Source organism: Quercus robur, chromosome 10, assembly GCF_932294415.1.
Source record: "Quercus robur chromosome 10, dhQueRobu3.1, whole genome shotgun sequence".
NCBI lineage: Eukaryota > Viridiplantae > Streptophyta > Magnoliopsida > Fagales > Fagaceae > Quercus > Quercus robur.
Window position 1 is genome coordinate 50,479,613 of NC_065543.1, and position 15,378 is coordinate 50,494,990.

The 15,378-nt window shown below is 35.1% G+C and overlaps 1 protein-coding gene and 1 long non-coding RNA gene across 3 annotated transcripts; both read right to left on the minus strand.

Moving 5' to 3' along the window:
• Nucleotides 1–2,737: 2,737 nt before the first annotated feature.
• On the minus strand, nt 2,738–6,094 carry LOC126703322 (protein FAR1-RELATED SEQUENCE 5-like). Of its 2 annotated transcripts, XM_050402289.1 has the most exons (4): nt 5,854–6,094; nt 5,701–5,763; nt 5,002–5,129; nt 2,738–4,254 (listed from the first exon to the last, which is right to left on the minus strand). In XM_050402289.1, the coding sequence occupies exon 4, from the start codon at nt 4,226–4,228 to the stop codon at nt 3,332–3,334; it is 897 nt and encodes a 298-aa protein (XP_050258246.1). In that variant the 5' UTR covers nt 4,229–4,254; nt 5,002–5,129; nt 5,701–5,763; nt 5,854–6,094; the 3' UTR covers nt 2,738–3,331. The 2 variants fall into 2 exon arrangements, with proteins under 2 accessions (XP_050258246.1, XP_050258245.1); XM_050402288.1 differs by having other exon boundaries at nt 5,002–5,763.
• Nucleotides 6,095–10,044: 3,950 nt separating this feature from the next.
• On the minus strand, nt 10,045–13,903 carry LOC126702815 (uncharacterized). Its single transcript, XR_007647859.1, has 3 exons — nt 13,565–13,903; nt 12,192–12,291; nt 10,045–10,791 (listed from the first exon to the last, which is right to left on the minus strand). It is a non-coding gene; the product is annotated as an uncharacterized LOC126702815 (long non-coding RNA).
• Nucleotides 13,904–15,378: the final 1,475 nt, after the last annotated feature.

Genomic DNA, 15,378 nt, shown 5'->3' on the forward strand with positions numbered 1-15,378 from the left:
TTGACGTATCCATACCAGGGTTCCTTGCTTCAACAGACTTACCTCTTGTTCAGCTGCATGCCCAACGCGCCTTTCCCGCAGTGGTTATTCCGGAGGAAGAGGCTGGTTCTTCGCATTCGTCCTTAGAGGAGCAAATAGACCAGTTCCAATTTACCGAGGAGGGAGAGGTGTCGACCAGGGTAGTAGAGCTCTCGGACTCCGACGACGATTTAGACCGTGCTTCAGCAGCTCCTGACACTGGTTTAGTCATCACACTGTTGGGGTGTGGGCAGTCTTCTTTGCCCTTGAAATATTTGGGTCTTCCTTTAGGTGCCAAATTTAAGGATTTATCTGTTTGGAATCCTATGCTAGAGAGAATGGAAAGGAGATTAGCAGGTTGGAAGAGAATGTATTTATCTAAAGGGGGTAAGGTGACTCTCATTAAAAGCTCACTCTCGTCTTTACCTACATACTTTCTTTCCCTTTTTCCTTTACTAGGGAAGGTGGCAAAGCGTATGGAGAAATTACAGAGAGACTTTCTTTGGAATGGGATTGGTGGTGAACCTAAAATACATTTAGTTAATTGGGCCAAGGTTTGTAGGCCTTTGTAGGTGGGGGGGTTGGGTATACGACAGTTGGGGAACTTTAATTCTGCCTTGCTAGATAAATTGTTGTAGAGGTATGGCATGGAGACTGATGCTTTATGGAGGAGGGTTGTAGAGGCAAAATATGGGAATATTTGGGGTGGTTGGTGTACGAAAAAGGTGACAAGTCCTTATGGAGTCAGCCTGTGGAGATACATTAGAAGTGGTTGGTTGAACTTCTCTAAATTCCTTGTTTATGATGTGGGGGATGGTACTAGAGTGAAATTTTGGAAGCATTTGTGGTGTGGGGATGGTACTCTCCAAGAGGCATTTCCAGAGCTTTATCGTCTTAGTAGGTCAAAGGATTCCTCGGTGGCTAAAGTTATGGGTTGGTTTGCTGGGAGGTTTCACTGGAATGTGCAATTTCGTCGTCTACCACAAGATTGGGAAGAAGAAGCCTTTGACCGGTTTATGGAATTGGTCTATTCTTCGACGATGCGGGGGTTTGGTCCTGATAAGGTTTGTTGGAAACTTGCAAGGAGTAGAGGTTTTGAGGTTAGAGGTTATTATAACTCATTCTACCCTTCTACTTTTGTTTCTTTTCCATGGAGAATGATATGGCAATCAAAGGTTCCCCCAAGGGTGGCGTTCTTTTCTTGGTCTGCTTCCTTGGGTAAGATCTTAACAACAGATAACCTTCGTAAAAGACGAGTGATGGTGCTTGACTGGTGCTATATGTGTAAGAGGAGTGGGGAGTCGGTGGATCATCTTCTACTTCATTGCTCCATAGCTTGGGAGTTGTGGTCCATGGTTTTCTGCTTGTTTGGTATTCAATGGGTTATGCCTCATACTGTTCTTGAGTTGTTTGAGGCTTGGCAAGGAAAGTTTGTGCGACATCGCCATATTGATGTTTGGAGAATGGTGCCTCATTGCTTGATTTGGTGCATTTGGCGTGAAAGGAATGATAGAAGTTTTGAGGGTTGTGAACGCTCTTTACTGGAGCTTAAGTCTTTTTTCCTACACACTCTCTTTGAATGGAGTGTGGTTTTTTCTCATTTTTCTTGTTCTTCCTTTTCTTTGTTTCTTGACCGTTGTTCTTTTGTTTCCTGACTTGTGCCCCCATAGTACATCCCCAATGTACTCGGTTTGGCAATCTTTTTATTATTAATAATATTCTTACGTTATTTATCAAAAAAAAAAATTTTATTAATCCTTAGAAATATCGTTCTACAAAGTAACGTATATATATAGCCCATTACACACAAAGCTAAAGTCACAATATCAAAGGTGCCAAGATGTAACCGTTTATATATCATGGGTTATATATATATATATATATATATGTACATCAAGGTTCGATCCTCTTTTACACCTTATGTGTTATATAATACATCAATTTCAAGGTATTATATACCACTTGATATTTAAGCAATAGTTCAGGTATTATATAACACATGCCAATAGGTGGACTACACCTTGGACCTTGGGTTGAATATCAGTCAATGAGCCTAAAGTATTAAGAGGAGTAAACCTTAATCTTAAGGTTGTGGATTCACTTGAGGATTAAAAATTGATCTTAAGTTTGAAAATTCAAAGAATAAATGTTCATAGTATATAAGGGTTCATACTTGCAAAGGCAAAATCATCAAGAGCATCCATATTATTACTCCACATTGAAAGCTATGAGCTCTATCAAGGATAATGTACCCAACTATTCTCGTTATGGAATTACAGTGCATTAGCTAGATATGAGTGTTTAGTAGGAATAGGATTAGACTTACCTCAACTATTCCTTAAATATGCAATATACTGGAAATGAAACTTTCACGTTCGTATTTCTTGGATAATTCTTGATTAAATTGCCTTGAACTTTTATGCACATAATTTTCAGTTTACAAAGTTACACTTAATTGACATCAGTGTGAGAGCATGTTTCAATCAAGACTGTAACAGTTCCATATCTCTCATGGTTTCACTAATTTTCCCACCAGGAAAAGGGTTTAGTAAGGGGGTCTGTTAACATATGATCAGTTGGTTGATATTTGTTTACTAATTTACCTTTTTTTCACAAGACTTCTTTTGTGACTGTATCATAGTAATATGTTTGCTATTACTAGACATCCTCTTACTCCTTGTATTATGAATAGCAAAAAACAAGTACATTTATAAATCAAAACATAATGCATAGTATGTTTTAAATATCCCAGAATATTAATTTCTTTCCCATCCCCAATACTAGGGTCACTAGTGAATCTACTTAATACGTCACTATATCCAAACCAGATGCATTGCCATCATTAAGCCAATACCATAACAAACTCACAATAATGTAATGCTAGTCCACACTTAGTATGAAGAACAGAGTCTAGCATTGGACAGAGGATAGTCACTAACAAAAACTTCCTTCACAATTGTTTTATAATAGGTAAAGAGGAAGCTTAACATAAGATTAGAACAAAAGGGACCTCATCTACGTAGCAGCTTGTAAAATATACCACAAGAAACAATATGAACTCCTAGAGTATAAGTGACAAACCTGGATTAGACTTTCCCAAACTTCCGGTTTAGCACTCCACATTTTGGTGATTTGACTCCAAGCAAAACCACTCAATCCATTCTTAAACACATCATAGTAATCTGACCAATTATACTTGATGGTTTTAACGCGATTTTTCACCTTTTGCTTGTCTATTGGTTTTTCAAATTTTTCTTGCAATTCCTTCACAATATTGTCATAGGCATGTGTGGTGAAGACTGAACCATTTCTATTACCTAGATGATGCTGATGCCAGTACATCTCCAAAACACTCATAATCTAATCGACTTTGAGAATTTGTCCAAAACAGATTGGCCAAAGGGCTTTCTTTATCAACAGTGTACCGGAAAAAAAATGACGAGTCCATATCTGCCTTAGCTTGTAAATATGCCAAAGCACATTCAGCATCACCATCACGCATATTAGAATTTCGATCTGCCACTACATGGTTGTATAGGTCTTTTGGAATGAACCCTACATTCTCATATCCTCCAGCTTGTTGGATCAAATTGTCCATGATTTGATTTGATTTGATCCCAATATTATGCAGTGCTATAATGTAAGCCTTATCAGAATCCTTAATATGCTTGTGTGAATGAAGAAATTGAGTCTCTAATTGAGCAACTAGGTCGTGATTATGCTCCTTTTTAAACTCTCCTACCACCCATTCATTTGACCTTTGATCAAACCTAATACGAAAAGCTGCCTTGCAACCAATTCTAGTTATTGGTCTTGCCTCTCGCTTGCAATTTAAGTTATCCTCCTTTCTTGCTGTTTGAAATCCTTCTTTTGCACAAAACCATATCCTAGAGGTCATAATGTTATTTTTGTTATGCTTTATCTTATCTTTGCGAATACTAAAGCCAACCAATTTCGCATATGTGTTATAAAATTGTCCACCATCATCTAGGGAACTGAATCTCAAACTAGTTATTTCTGCATCTGTCAAGTGATCTATTCCTTTGTCAAGAATAGTGCTCCACTGTTTTTGCACATTTTGTGTAGCATCACCACTGCCTTGTTGTCCCATGATACATTCATTATCTATAATATTATTAACATCCTCGCCAGCATCATCATTCACATCAATGAACACAACCTTCCCACTGTTCTCTGTATTATGATCCATGTGGATTGTGGACCAATATGTTATTCCTAAAAATAGATATACACTTATCAATAAAAAATAAAAAAGGGTAACACAATAAAGCTAACATAATGTTACAAGTAACGCCAACAATTATTAACAAACATTACATATTAATAAGTCACTGATAATGTATAAGTTTGGAATAACTTCAAGCAATTCACTTACAATATAGAGAGTACAAACCAGTAATTTGGACCTTTATCACTCAGAAATCAAGGATGAAAAATTTACACGCTGATTTAAAAAGAACCAAAACTTCTTAAGTTAATGTTTAATTATCAAAAAATTTGAAGTCATTTAAATTAGAGAAACAGAAATCAGCATAACTGGACAATTTCATTTCCAAAATGAGGAATCTATACAAATTAGATAAGAAGAAAAAGACCACACGTTGGTACCTATGGTTAATGACCATTAAAATGAAATAAGTACACATGTCAAGTATATCTGCAATGATAAGCAAGTGGGGGGGAAGCGAAGATAGTTAGAAAGAAACAAAACCATAAAACTCAAAAAACTGGGAAGTAAAGATTGATCCTCTAATATTGTTGTTTTGTGCCTTAGCCTATGCACAAACCCATCTCCCAAAAATTTCATAATGTGACTTGTAAACTATTGTCTAATTAACCAAAAAAACACAGTAAAATATTTGCATATTAACACAACAAATATTTGAATTAGATACAATGAAAACATACAGTGTCGAAAAGAACAAGTTGCAATGGAACAAATAAATTTTTGAACAAGCTTACCTCCTTCAGAAGGTCTGCTTCTGACGAAAAGATGCAAGGGATCTAGAAGTCATAGAATCCTTGAATACGTGAAAAGCAGATGGACCCCCAGGCCAAATAAATTTCCAACTTCTTGAAAGTCAAATTTCCTGAGTAATTGAAAATAAAGAAGTATACTGTTTTGATGTGCTCAAGAATCTCCTGACTCTTTTTTCACCATCGCTAACAATTTTTTTTCTTAGAAAAAAAAAAAGAAAAGGAAAAAATGATTTATCATCACATGTTGTACATGATTGATGAGGTCCATTAAGTTCCAACTTATTACTCTCATTTTGAAATTTAATTGAATTCACATCAATCATTTTCATGAAAAATAATCTAGTGCAAGGGTGGACTCAAAATAGAATAAAAATTTATGACCAGCTACTAACATCCAAGAATGTACTAAAAGGTGATACTCATAACAAGCCCATGTATAAATTAAAATTCTTTATCTTCACTCCCATCCGACCCAAAATAAATAAATAAACAATAGATCAACACTATTTTTTACAAATGAACAAACTTACTTATTTATAATTTAGAAAAAAAAATTGACTATTGTCTAAATTTGCCTTACATAATGAACAGGGATCAATAAAAACATCAACCAACACTGCAACATAGATAATCATAGAAGTTTCATGGTTTAAGTATATACAATCATCATAGTTTTCTCACCTGCTAGTGACCAAAAGGAATAATAGAAGAAGTAAAACCTGCTGGGTTGTATTCCTAGCAAACCTGCGAAACCAAAAGGGAACCAAAAATTTTAAATATATATAATAAAAAATAAAAACCAGATGGAAAAAGGAATGAAAAAAAGGGATGTACCGAAATTTAGAGGCGATAAACGGCAGATATCGTGAACACAGAGAGATGCAGAGAGAGATAGAGGAAACTATATCTTTTATCATCGACAGCGTAGGGAAGACGATATGCTGCTACCGAACTGAGAAAACTGCGGAACAGAAAAAACTTTAGAGCTCCATGGCTTGTGGGATTCTTAGAGCTCCGTGGGTTTGTGGGATTCTTTGCTTGCGAAAATTTTGAAATACAACCTACATTTTTTTCACGGGAATTTCAATATAAAATTTTAATCTTTCTTTCAATATAAAATATTTTCAAATGTAAATATTTTACATGTTTACTATAAAATATTTTCAAGTATTTGGAAAAATAAATCACATGAAAAATGCAAGCCATCAAGTGTTTGGAGCTTGCTGGTGGTGCCTAGATCGATTTGATTGACTAAAAATATTTTACATGTGAGTAAATATTTTACTACAAAACAAACACCGTAAATTGTGAAAAAAAAAAATTCCTAGAGAGAGAGAGAGAGAGAGAGAGAGGTGAAAACTGAAAAGAGGGAAAGGAAAGAATTGTTGGTTAGAGGAGGTGAATTTACAAGAAATAAGGGAGTCATTCTTAGATATTAGGGGCATTATAGTCATTTTCTATGTTCTAATGGTATTTTGATTATTTTAAAGGTTCTAAGGGTATTTTGATCACTTTTTTTTACGTTTTTGAGGGAATTTCGATCCTTTATAAGGTTTTCAGGTCATTTCAATCATTTTTTAGGTACTAAGGGTATTTCGGCCTTTTTTAAGTTTCTAAGGGTATTTTTAGATGCTCTCTAGGTATTGGGGGCATTACGGTCATTTTCTTGTTATAAGAGTATTTTGGCCCCTTTTTTGGTTTCGTGGTTATTTCAACCATTTTTTTGGTTTTATGGTCATTTCGGACATTTTTTAACTTAAAGGCCATGTAGTCATTTTTTTTTCCTAATGGTATTTAGGTCATTTTTTAGCTTTGCGGGAGTATTTTAGTCATTCTTAGCTTTCAGGGGCATTATAGTCATTTTCTTTGTTCTAATGGTACTTTGGTCATTTTATAGGTTCTAATAGTTTTTTTTATTTTTTATTTTTTATTTTAGAGAGAATTTGGGGGGGGGGGGGGGGTTTGGTCATTTTTTAGGTTTTGAGGGAATTTCAGTCCTTTCTAAGGTTTTCCAGGTTGTTTCGGTCATTTTTTAGGTTTTGAGGGAATTTCAGTCCTTTCTAAGGTTTTCAAGGTTGTTTCGGTCATTTTTTAGGTATTAAGAGTAGGGGTGTGTAGTGAACCCGCTAAAACCGATTCGACCCGACTCAACCCAACCCACCAAGTTGGGTCAATTTTTAGGAGGTGGTGGGTTGGGTTGGGTCATGATTTTTTTTTTTTTTTTTAACAATGTGTCAGGTTAGGTTTGGGTCATAAGATTTACAAACCCGCCTCACTTGACCCGACTCACCTATATTTAATATATTTTTAAATTTAAAAAATATATATTATATAATTTTGATATTTATTTTTTTGTCCCTCTTCCTAAATAAAAAACCCAAACCCTAAGTTTTTCTTATATAGTTTGTGTTTTTTTGCGTTATGCTCATGATTATTTGGTTATAAATTTGCTCTTATTTGTAGTGGTGTTGTTCTAATGCTCAATTTAGTAATAATGGGAAAAAAATTGTCTAACACATGGGTCCAACCGACCTAACCGGATCCATATGGGTTGGGTTGAACCCTTATGATGGGTTGGGCTGGACTTTTTTCAACCCACCATGGTGGGTTGGGTTTATGGTGGGTTGGGTTGAAAAAACTTCTCAACTCAACCCATGCACACCCCTAACTAAGGGTATCTCAGTATTTATCAAGTTTCTAAGGGTATTTATAGATATTCTCTACGTATAGGGCCCATTACGGTCATTTTCTTTTCTAAGGGTATTTTGGTCATATTTAAGGTTTTGTGGTTATTTTAGTACTGCACAATGTGAGGATGGCACCGTCAAATGTGAGAAAAAAAATAAAGTACAACCAAATATGAGAAAAGTTCGATCAAATGTGATGTTGGTACTGCCTAATGTGACAATAGAACCGTCATTTGCGAGAAAAGAAAAATTGAACTACCAAACATGACAAAAGTACAGTCATATGTGATTTTGGTACTGCACAATTTGAAGATGGTACCATCAAATGTCAGAAAAAAAAAATACGAGTACAACCGAACGTGGCAAAAGTACTGTCATGTGTGATGTTGATATTACTTAATGTGATGAAGGACCCATTAGGTGTGAGAAAAAAATAAGGGAACTATTGAATGTGACAAAAGTACAATTACATGTGATGTTAGTACTGCCCAATATGACGATGGAATTGTCAAATATGAGTAAAAAAAATAAGGGAACCATCATCACATTAAGCCGTACCAATATTACATATAGGCGTAGTTAACCCAACCCAACCCTACCGAATTACCTAATAATTGACGAATATATATAACAAAAATAGTACTTCTAAAATCTCTAAAATTCTCAAAATACCCTTAAATATACTAAAATTATCAAAACACATACTAACAATCAAAAATTACCAAAATGACCCTAAAACTCTCAAAAATTATTGGAATATCCTTAAAACCTAGAAAATGACCCTAAAATCTAAAAAATCACTAAAATACCCTCTAAACCTAAAAAATAATCGAAATACCCTTAGATACTAAAAAAATGACCATGAAACCTAGAAAATGACTAAAATGACATTGTAACTTAAAAAGTGACAATAATGCCCTTCGAACCTAAAGAAACGACTGTAATGCACCTTAAACCTAAAGCATGACCGAAATACCCATAGAACCTTAAAAATTACTGAAATGACCTTGAAACCTTAAAAAATTTTGAAATACCTCATAAAACTTGAAAATGACCAAAATACCCCCGAAAATCCTCACCATGGAATACCCTTAGAACCTAAAAAATTATCAAAATACCCTTACAACCTAAAAAAAATGACCCAATGACCCTGAAACCTAAAAAAAAAAAAAAAAAAAAAAAAAAAAAAGACCAAAATTACCCTAAAACATAAAAAATGATTGAAATAACCAAAAAACCTAAACCTATGACCAAAAATACTCCATAACACTTGAAAATAACCAAAATACTTTCGCAACCCTCAAAAATTACTAGAACCTAAAAACTAACTTAATGACATTGAAACCTAAAAAATGACTGAAATGACCCCATAACCTAAAAAATTACTTAAATATGCTTAGAACTTAATAAAATGACCGTAATGCCCCCAAAACCTAGAAACTTACCAAAATAGTTTCACATGTGACCGTACTTTTGTCACATTCGATGGTACCCTAATTTTCCATAATTTTTTTTCTCACATTTGACAGTTTCATCATCACATTGGGTAGTATCAATATTGCATTTGACCGTACTATTGTCACATTCCATGGGAGCATTTTTTTTTTCACATTTGACAGTTCCATTGTCATATTGGGTAGTTTCAATATCACATTTTACTGTACTTTTGTCACATTTGAAATTTTTTTCTCATATTTGACAGTTTCATCATCACATTTTATCGTACTTTTGTCACATTTGGCAATTACATCTAAACTTCAACAAATTTAAGTTCTATTCAAACTGAAAGTCTATTATAAAAAATTCTAAACTCAAATATTTCAACAAATTTAAAATCTATTCAAATTTAAAGTTTTTAATTAAAAAAAAACTTAACTCTCAGACAACAACACACGCTTTCTTTCTCAAAAAAATAAAATAAAATAAAATAACCCAATCTTTTGACTTCTACTCCAAGTAAAAGTCTATTATCAACATTTTAAGAACTGCTAATTAGTAAATCAATGTTATACATTTAATCTTTAACAAATTAAAATTTTATTAAAGTTAAAATTCTATTATAAAAAAAAAAATATAAACTTAAATCTCACCCATGTTTTCTTGGTCTCACACTATTGGTAAAAGAAGAACCGAAAAATAAATGGTCCCTGAACTCAATGCTAGAGCTGCAGAAAACACACAAACCATCCACTGGAACTTGGAAGACCCTGTTGCAAGATTCTAGCTTTCGTTGAAAGCTTAGTAATAATAAGCATCCAACCAACAAATGAATGTTTGGGAATGGCCCAGTTAAACCACAGTAAATGCCACCATTCCATATTACTATCTTTGCTCCTAATTTCATTCCAAATACCAGCCCAATCAAATTTATAAGAACGAGCAATTATTAGTTGATGCATAAGGACCATGTTTCCTAGACTTTTTTGTACTTGATTTTATTTATATCATAAAAGATATAACCATCAGGTTAAAGGGTTTAACAAGGAGAGAGAAACACCCCTAGTACTTCAAGACCCTCCTTTTTATTTTTTTATAACACTTCAAGGCCCTCCTTATTACATTACTCGATTAGACTTTTGTTCATGTGATATGCCCACTTTGAAAATAGATTCCTTTTGATCATGTAGCCATGAGTCATTCCTTTTGGAGTTGTTGACAGAGGTGGCTGAGGATGAATAACCTCTGGCTCTGCTGTTACATTGCTCCTTCCAGATGATAGGTGTTTCGCTTTTGGATCTAGGCCAGGCACATAGTCAGATGGTTCAGTGCTAGCATGGGTACTACTGCAGGTTGTATCCAAATCTTCACCAGACATTCGACTAGGGGTCATTATTGAGTCAATACTAGATAGACTAGAGGCTCTAGGAATGCTGTCTTTGCTTGATCTCCTCAAAATATCAGTGTAAAGTTCTGACATGTCAACTACCTCCCAGTCAGCTGAGAACTTTCCCTCTCGATCCTCTTTTGATGCTGGAAGATATTTCACTTCATAGTTGTACTTTGGCAAGCATTAGAACTAGAAATCCAGCAACAAGATAACACAGAGGACCAAAGCGCCTCTGATATTTCTCAGAAAGTTCCAACACTGCAACAAAGTCGAAATACAGACACACGAGCAACAAATACTCAAAAACTAATCAGACATTACTGAACCATGCTTTTTATTTTGTGGATAATTATTACTGTAACATGCTGACAGAAAGTAATTCGTTCCATTTAATATTTAGCTGATAATTGTATTCCTGTTTCACTACTCTATCATTAAAAACTAAAATAATGGATCAAAGTGCAATCAATATAATTCAATGTTATCAAAGGACTGCTAATCAGACATAACATTAGCTAATTTACAGGCACTCTAAATGACAAAAATATCCTGTATACAAGAGATTCAAAATCAGCATCTTTTTGACAACAAATCATTGCTTTAAATTCAAACACTGCAGAACGAACAATGATTACAGAATAAGAATCAATCTCACTTCTTGGAGACACCAATTAAAATGGATTAGTGCAACAAGGGAGTATATATGTGCATTAACAGGCTAGCTAACAAGCAATGGCAGGTCTGGAACTGTGCTAAAAGATCAATTCAATCATGTTCACATGTTTAATAAAAATAGAAAATAATTTGGAAGCAGTATGACCATGCTAATAGAAGAAGAAGAAACATGTCATTTCATGAAAAGCTCACATATATTAACTACCATTTGATATAGTGGACTACATCATACATGGATTAATGTTGCACTCATTTACCAAAAGAGTCATAGTCACCATAATTAGCTCAAATACAACCATATAGATAATTCTAAAGACTGCAAATAAACTTAGATTCGTAGTTTTGATGGTACAAACACATGTACTTATATGTCACGTTACCAAAACAAAATAAGCTTAGGCATTGTTTTGTACCATTGATTGAATTCGAACGAAAAATATAAATATCTCCAGCTCCCAAATGGAAAAATATGTGAAATTAATCGTCAACTACATTAGGATAATTTAGTATGCATTGTTGAGGACGTTATTGTCTAGAATTATAAAACAATAATTTATTCCTTTTCCTACTTTAGCACCCAATTAAGCATAGTGTGAAATTAACCACAAAATGTATTCACCAATTCTTTTTTTAACAAAATAAGTAAGCTTATGAATCACTTCTAGGGTAAATGCCTGACAATGATGTAAGGCAAGCATCAAGTGTTGAACACGCTTACAAGTCTGAAACTTCAAAAACATGGGGACAAAGCATTTCTTCTGCAAACTTCACTAGAAAGCAAACTTCAAGGAACAAGAAAATTCAAAAATACAGGTGATCCAGAAACACGAAAAAACAAAATGCAGGTACTTGTAACACCAAATTGTGACTGTGCTCTATTTCACTGTGCTTGCTACTTGGAATGTAGACCTGATGTGAAATTAATTGACCACAATACAAGTCAAGATTTAAAAAAAAAGGCAATTCCAAGGATCATGATTTACCATCACTAACAAAACCAAAATATGAGACTGTCATCCCAAAGTGAATAACACCAGTCTGAATCCACTCAACCGCAAAAACATCTGTAGCAGTAAGGCCTCCCTGAAACCAACAAAGACTTTCACTAAGTAGGTAAATACATTTTACTAAAAGCCCATAAAAATTATGGATAAGAAGGTAGTTTAAAATATTAGTCTGAAACTTAAATTTTGCAACCAAAAAAACAAAATAGTTCCTTTAATTGTTAAGTAACGACATGAAAGGAGAAATTGATGCAAATAAAATTGCAACTTGTTAGTTAACCTACCCATAATAACGTATCAAAGTAAAGGGAAACAAAAAACAATAAAAGAAGTAGAAAAAATCATTTTGAAACTGATCTTTTGAGTCGTTCAGTGGCAAGGATATCTGGCCCAAGATATTTGCCTCATTTGGAGACTCTTGGTTATGCCAAAGATGGTGTCCCAGAATGCTTTCTTGCTGGAAAGAAAATTTCCATAGTCAATAGTGGTGGCAAAATATGGAAGGCAGTCCCGTAATGTTATATGTGGACACTGTGGCGTTAGTGTAATAGTAGGACTTTTGATGGGGTTGAACATCCTATTCATGTTCTCAAAAAGTCTATGCTGAGATGTTCTTATGAATGGAAGACTACTATTGTCAACATTCATTCCTAACATTTTTATTTATTTATAGATTTCATTGACTCCCTAAATATGAGTTTGTAATCATTTTAGGTGTAGTCTGGTACAGTGTATACTGATTACCATCTTTCTTTTTATTGAAATTAATATTTATAATAATAGAGCGATTAAATTTTTATGTTAGCTTTTATTGAAATTATTATTAAAAAGAATCAAATCGAAACTGGAAAGAACTCACTCAATCTAATAAGAAACAGTATATTAAGCCAATTATGCTAATGATCCAACACAAACTCTAAATGTTTATGTGTATTCTAAGAAGCCAATCATTCCTATAAACTCCAATTCTTTCTGCAAGAACATGATCACAAGTCATACACGAAACATTGAAATTTGAGATTCCATTTTATTCTCTTTTCCCAATACATTCTAAGCAACCAAACAGAGGATACAAAAAGTATGAAACGCATGCAAGATTAAATAACCATAAACAAAACGACCAATCACCAAAACGATAAATACCCATCAAAATCAAACCCCAAACAAACACAAATCCTCACGAAAAATCAATAAAAATGCGAACTACATCAAATTCTTCTAACAGAACAGAGGGGGGAAAAAGTCAACTTGGAAAGAACAAACCTCACAAATACCATCATCAAGCAATTTTGGTGAAAAAGTGAAGCACAAATCAAAGGAATTTGGGAAATTTCAAACCAACTCTACAGTACCTGAAATGGGTTTTGATTGTCGCCGTGTAAAACCCCTTTCCCTGCGCTGGCGAGGTCAATTAATGGTGAGGTCCTTTCTGAAAATGGAGCGTAGTCGAAGAGAGAGGAAAGAAAGCACGGTCGAGAGAGAGAGGGAACGCAGGACAGCAAATAAACAATGGATTTTTATTGTTTGGCGAGAACAATTCCCTCGCTAGAGCTGGTGAGGTACCGTTCATGGCTTAGGGATCTGTTTCTTCTTTTGTGGGTCTTGCTTAGGGTTTTGTTTAGTAATCGTCGCTCTAGATAGGTTCTTGTGGATGGTTTGGAGGAGAAGAATTTGGGGAAAAATAGCTAACTAACATTAATTTCCCAACTATCTAGTTAATAGGTTCAGTTTTGAAACTAATTTTTTTTCTAGCATCTCGAGTCTTTTAAACTCGATTTTGGCCAATAAATCGACTATCAAACACTCGGGCAGAGTTTGGATTCAACTTTTCTGCGTTTGCGTTTGCGTTTTTGTGTCTTTTTTTTTTTTTTTTTTTTCTTCTGCCGTTGTTTTTGACTTTTCAGCCTATTCACTGTACACTTTTCATCAAACTCAGGTACTGTTCACAACAAAATAAGCCGTGGAATGCACACCAGTGGGTCCTATTTACTGTTCACGGACCCACAAACTCCACTTTTCAGCAACTTTTTCATTAAAAATGGGTCCCACGATATTATTCACACATTTAAAAATTATTTTGCTACAATGTTTTCAGTTTTCAGTTTTCAGTTTCAGCAAAATAAGTTCTATCCAAACAGACCCTCGATTTCTATGCTCAATTATTGCCGACGTGACAAAGTATGCCACATGTAGAAATCGAGTCTTAGAGACTCGATTTCTAAACGTTATAAACACAACCATATCAGTGAGGCACCAGAACATCAGGGAAGGAAGCAGAGAAAAAAAAAAAAAAAAAAAAAAACCAGAAATAGAAAGAGAGATCGGAGTGGTTCGCGCGACCCAGGCGAGACCCAGGCAGCGCGCGGCCTGGGTCTCGCGAGCCCAGGCGAGACCCAGGCAGCGCGGCGCCTGGGTCGCGCGAGCCCAGGCGAGACCCAGGCCGCGCGCTGCCTGGGTCTCGCGAGCCCAGGCGAGACCCAGGCAGCGCGGCGCCTAGGTCGCGCGGCCTGGGCTCGCTTTTTCTCTCCCTCTGATCTGCCTCTAAGCTCTGATCTGAGCCTTTGGGATGGCGCTGCCTGGGCTCGCGCGACCCTGCACTTTCTCTCCCTCTGATCTGCCTTCTAAGCTCTGATCTGAGCTTTGGATTGATTCTTAGATTTGTTTTTTTGGTATTTTGGGTTATCTATGAGAGTTCAAGTTTTTTAAAAAAATTTTGAGTTAGAAATCGAGTCTCTATGACTCGATTTCCAGCTAGGCTCCACATGGAAAAAAAATCCACATCAGACGTGGTCAATCCATAAAAATCGAGTCTCAAAAACTCGATTTATAGGCCCTAAATCGACTCTTAAAGACTCGAGATGTTAGAAAAGAAATTAGTTTCAAAACTGAACCTATTAACTAGATAGTTGGGAAATTAATGTTAGTTTGCTATTTTTCCCGAAGAATTTGAGAGAGACGAAACTGAAGAGAGAAGTGAAGACTATAGAAAAACTAAGAGAGAGGAGAAGAAAGTCAAAGACTCAGGGGCTGTTTGGATGGCCTGTTTCCGGGCAAAATTTGCTCAACAGTACATTTTTTGGAAAAAATTCGGTTGCACGTATGAAGTTATTTAGTAAGTTAGATTCTTTTTTGAAAATTGAGTTTGTGAAACTTGAGTTCCAATCCA

What these genes read in the sequence shown, in the direction of transcription:
- LOC126703322 (XM_050402289.1), bottom strand. Translation starts at nt 4,228, where the DNA reads ATGGATCATAATACAGAGAACAGTGGGAAGGTTGTGTTCATTGATGTG.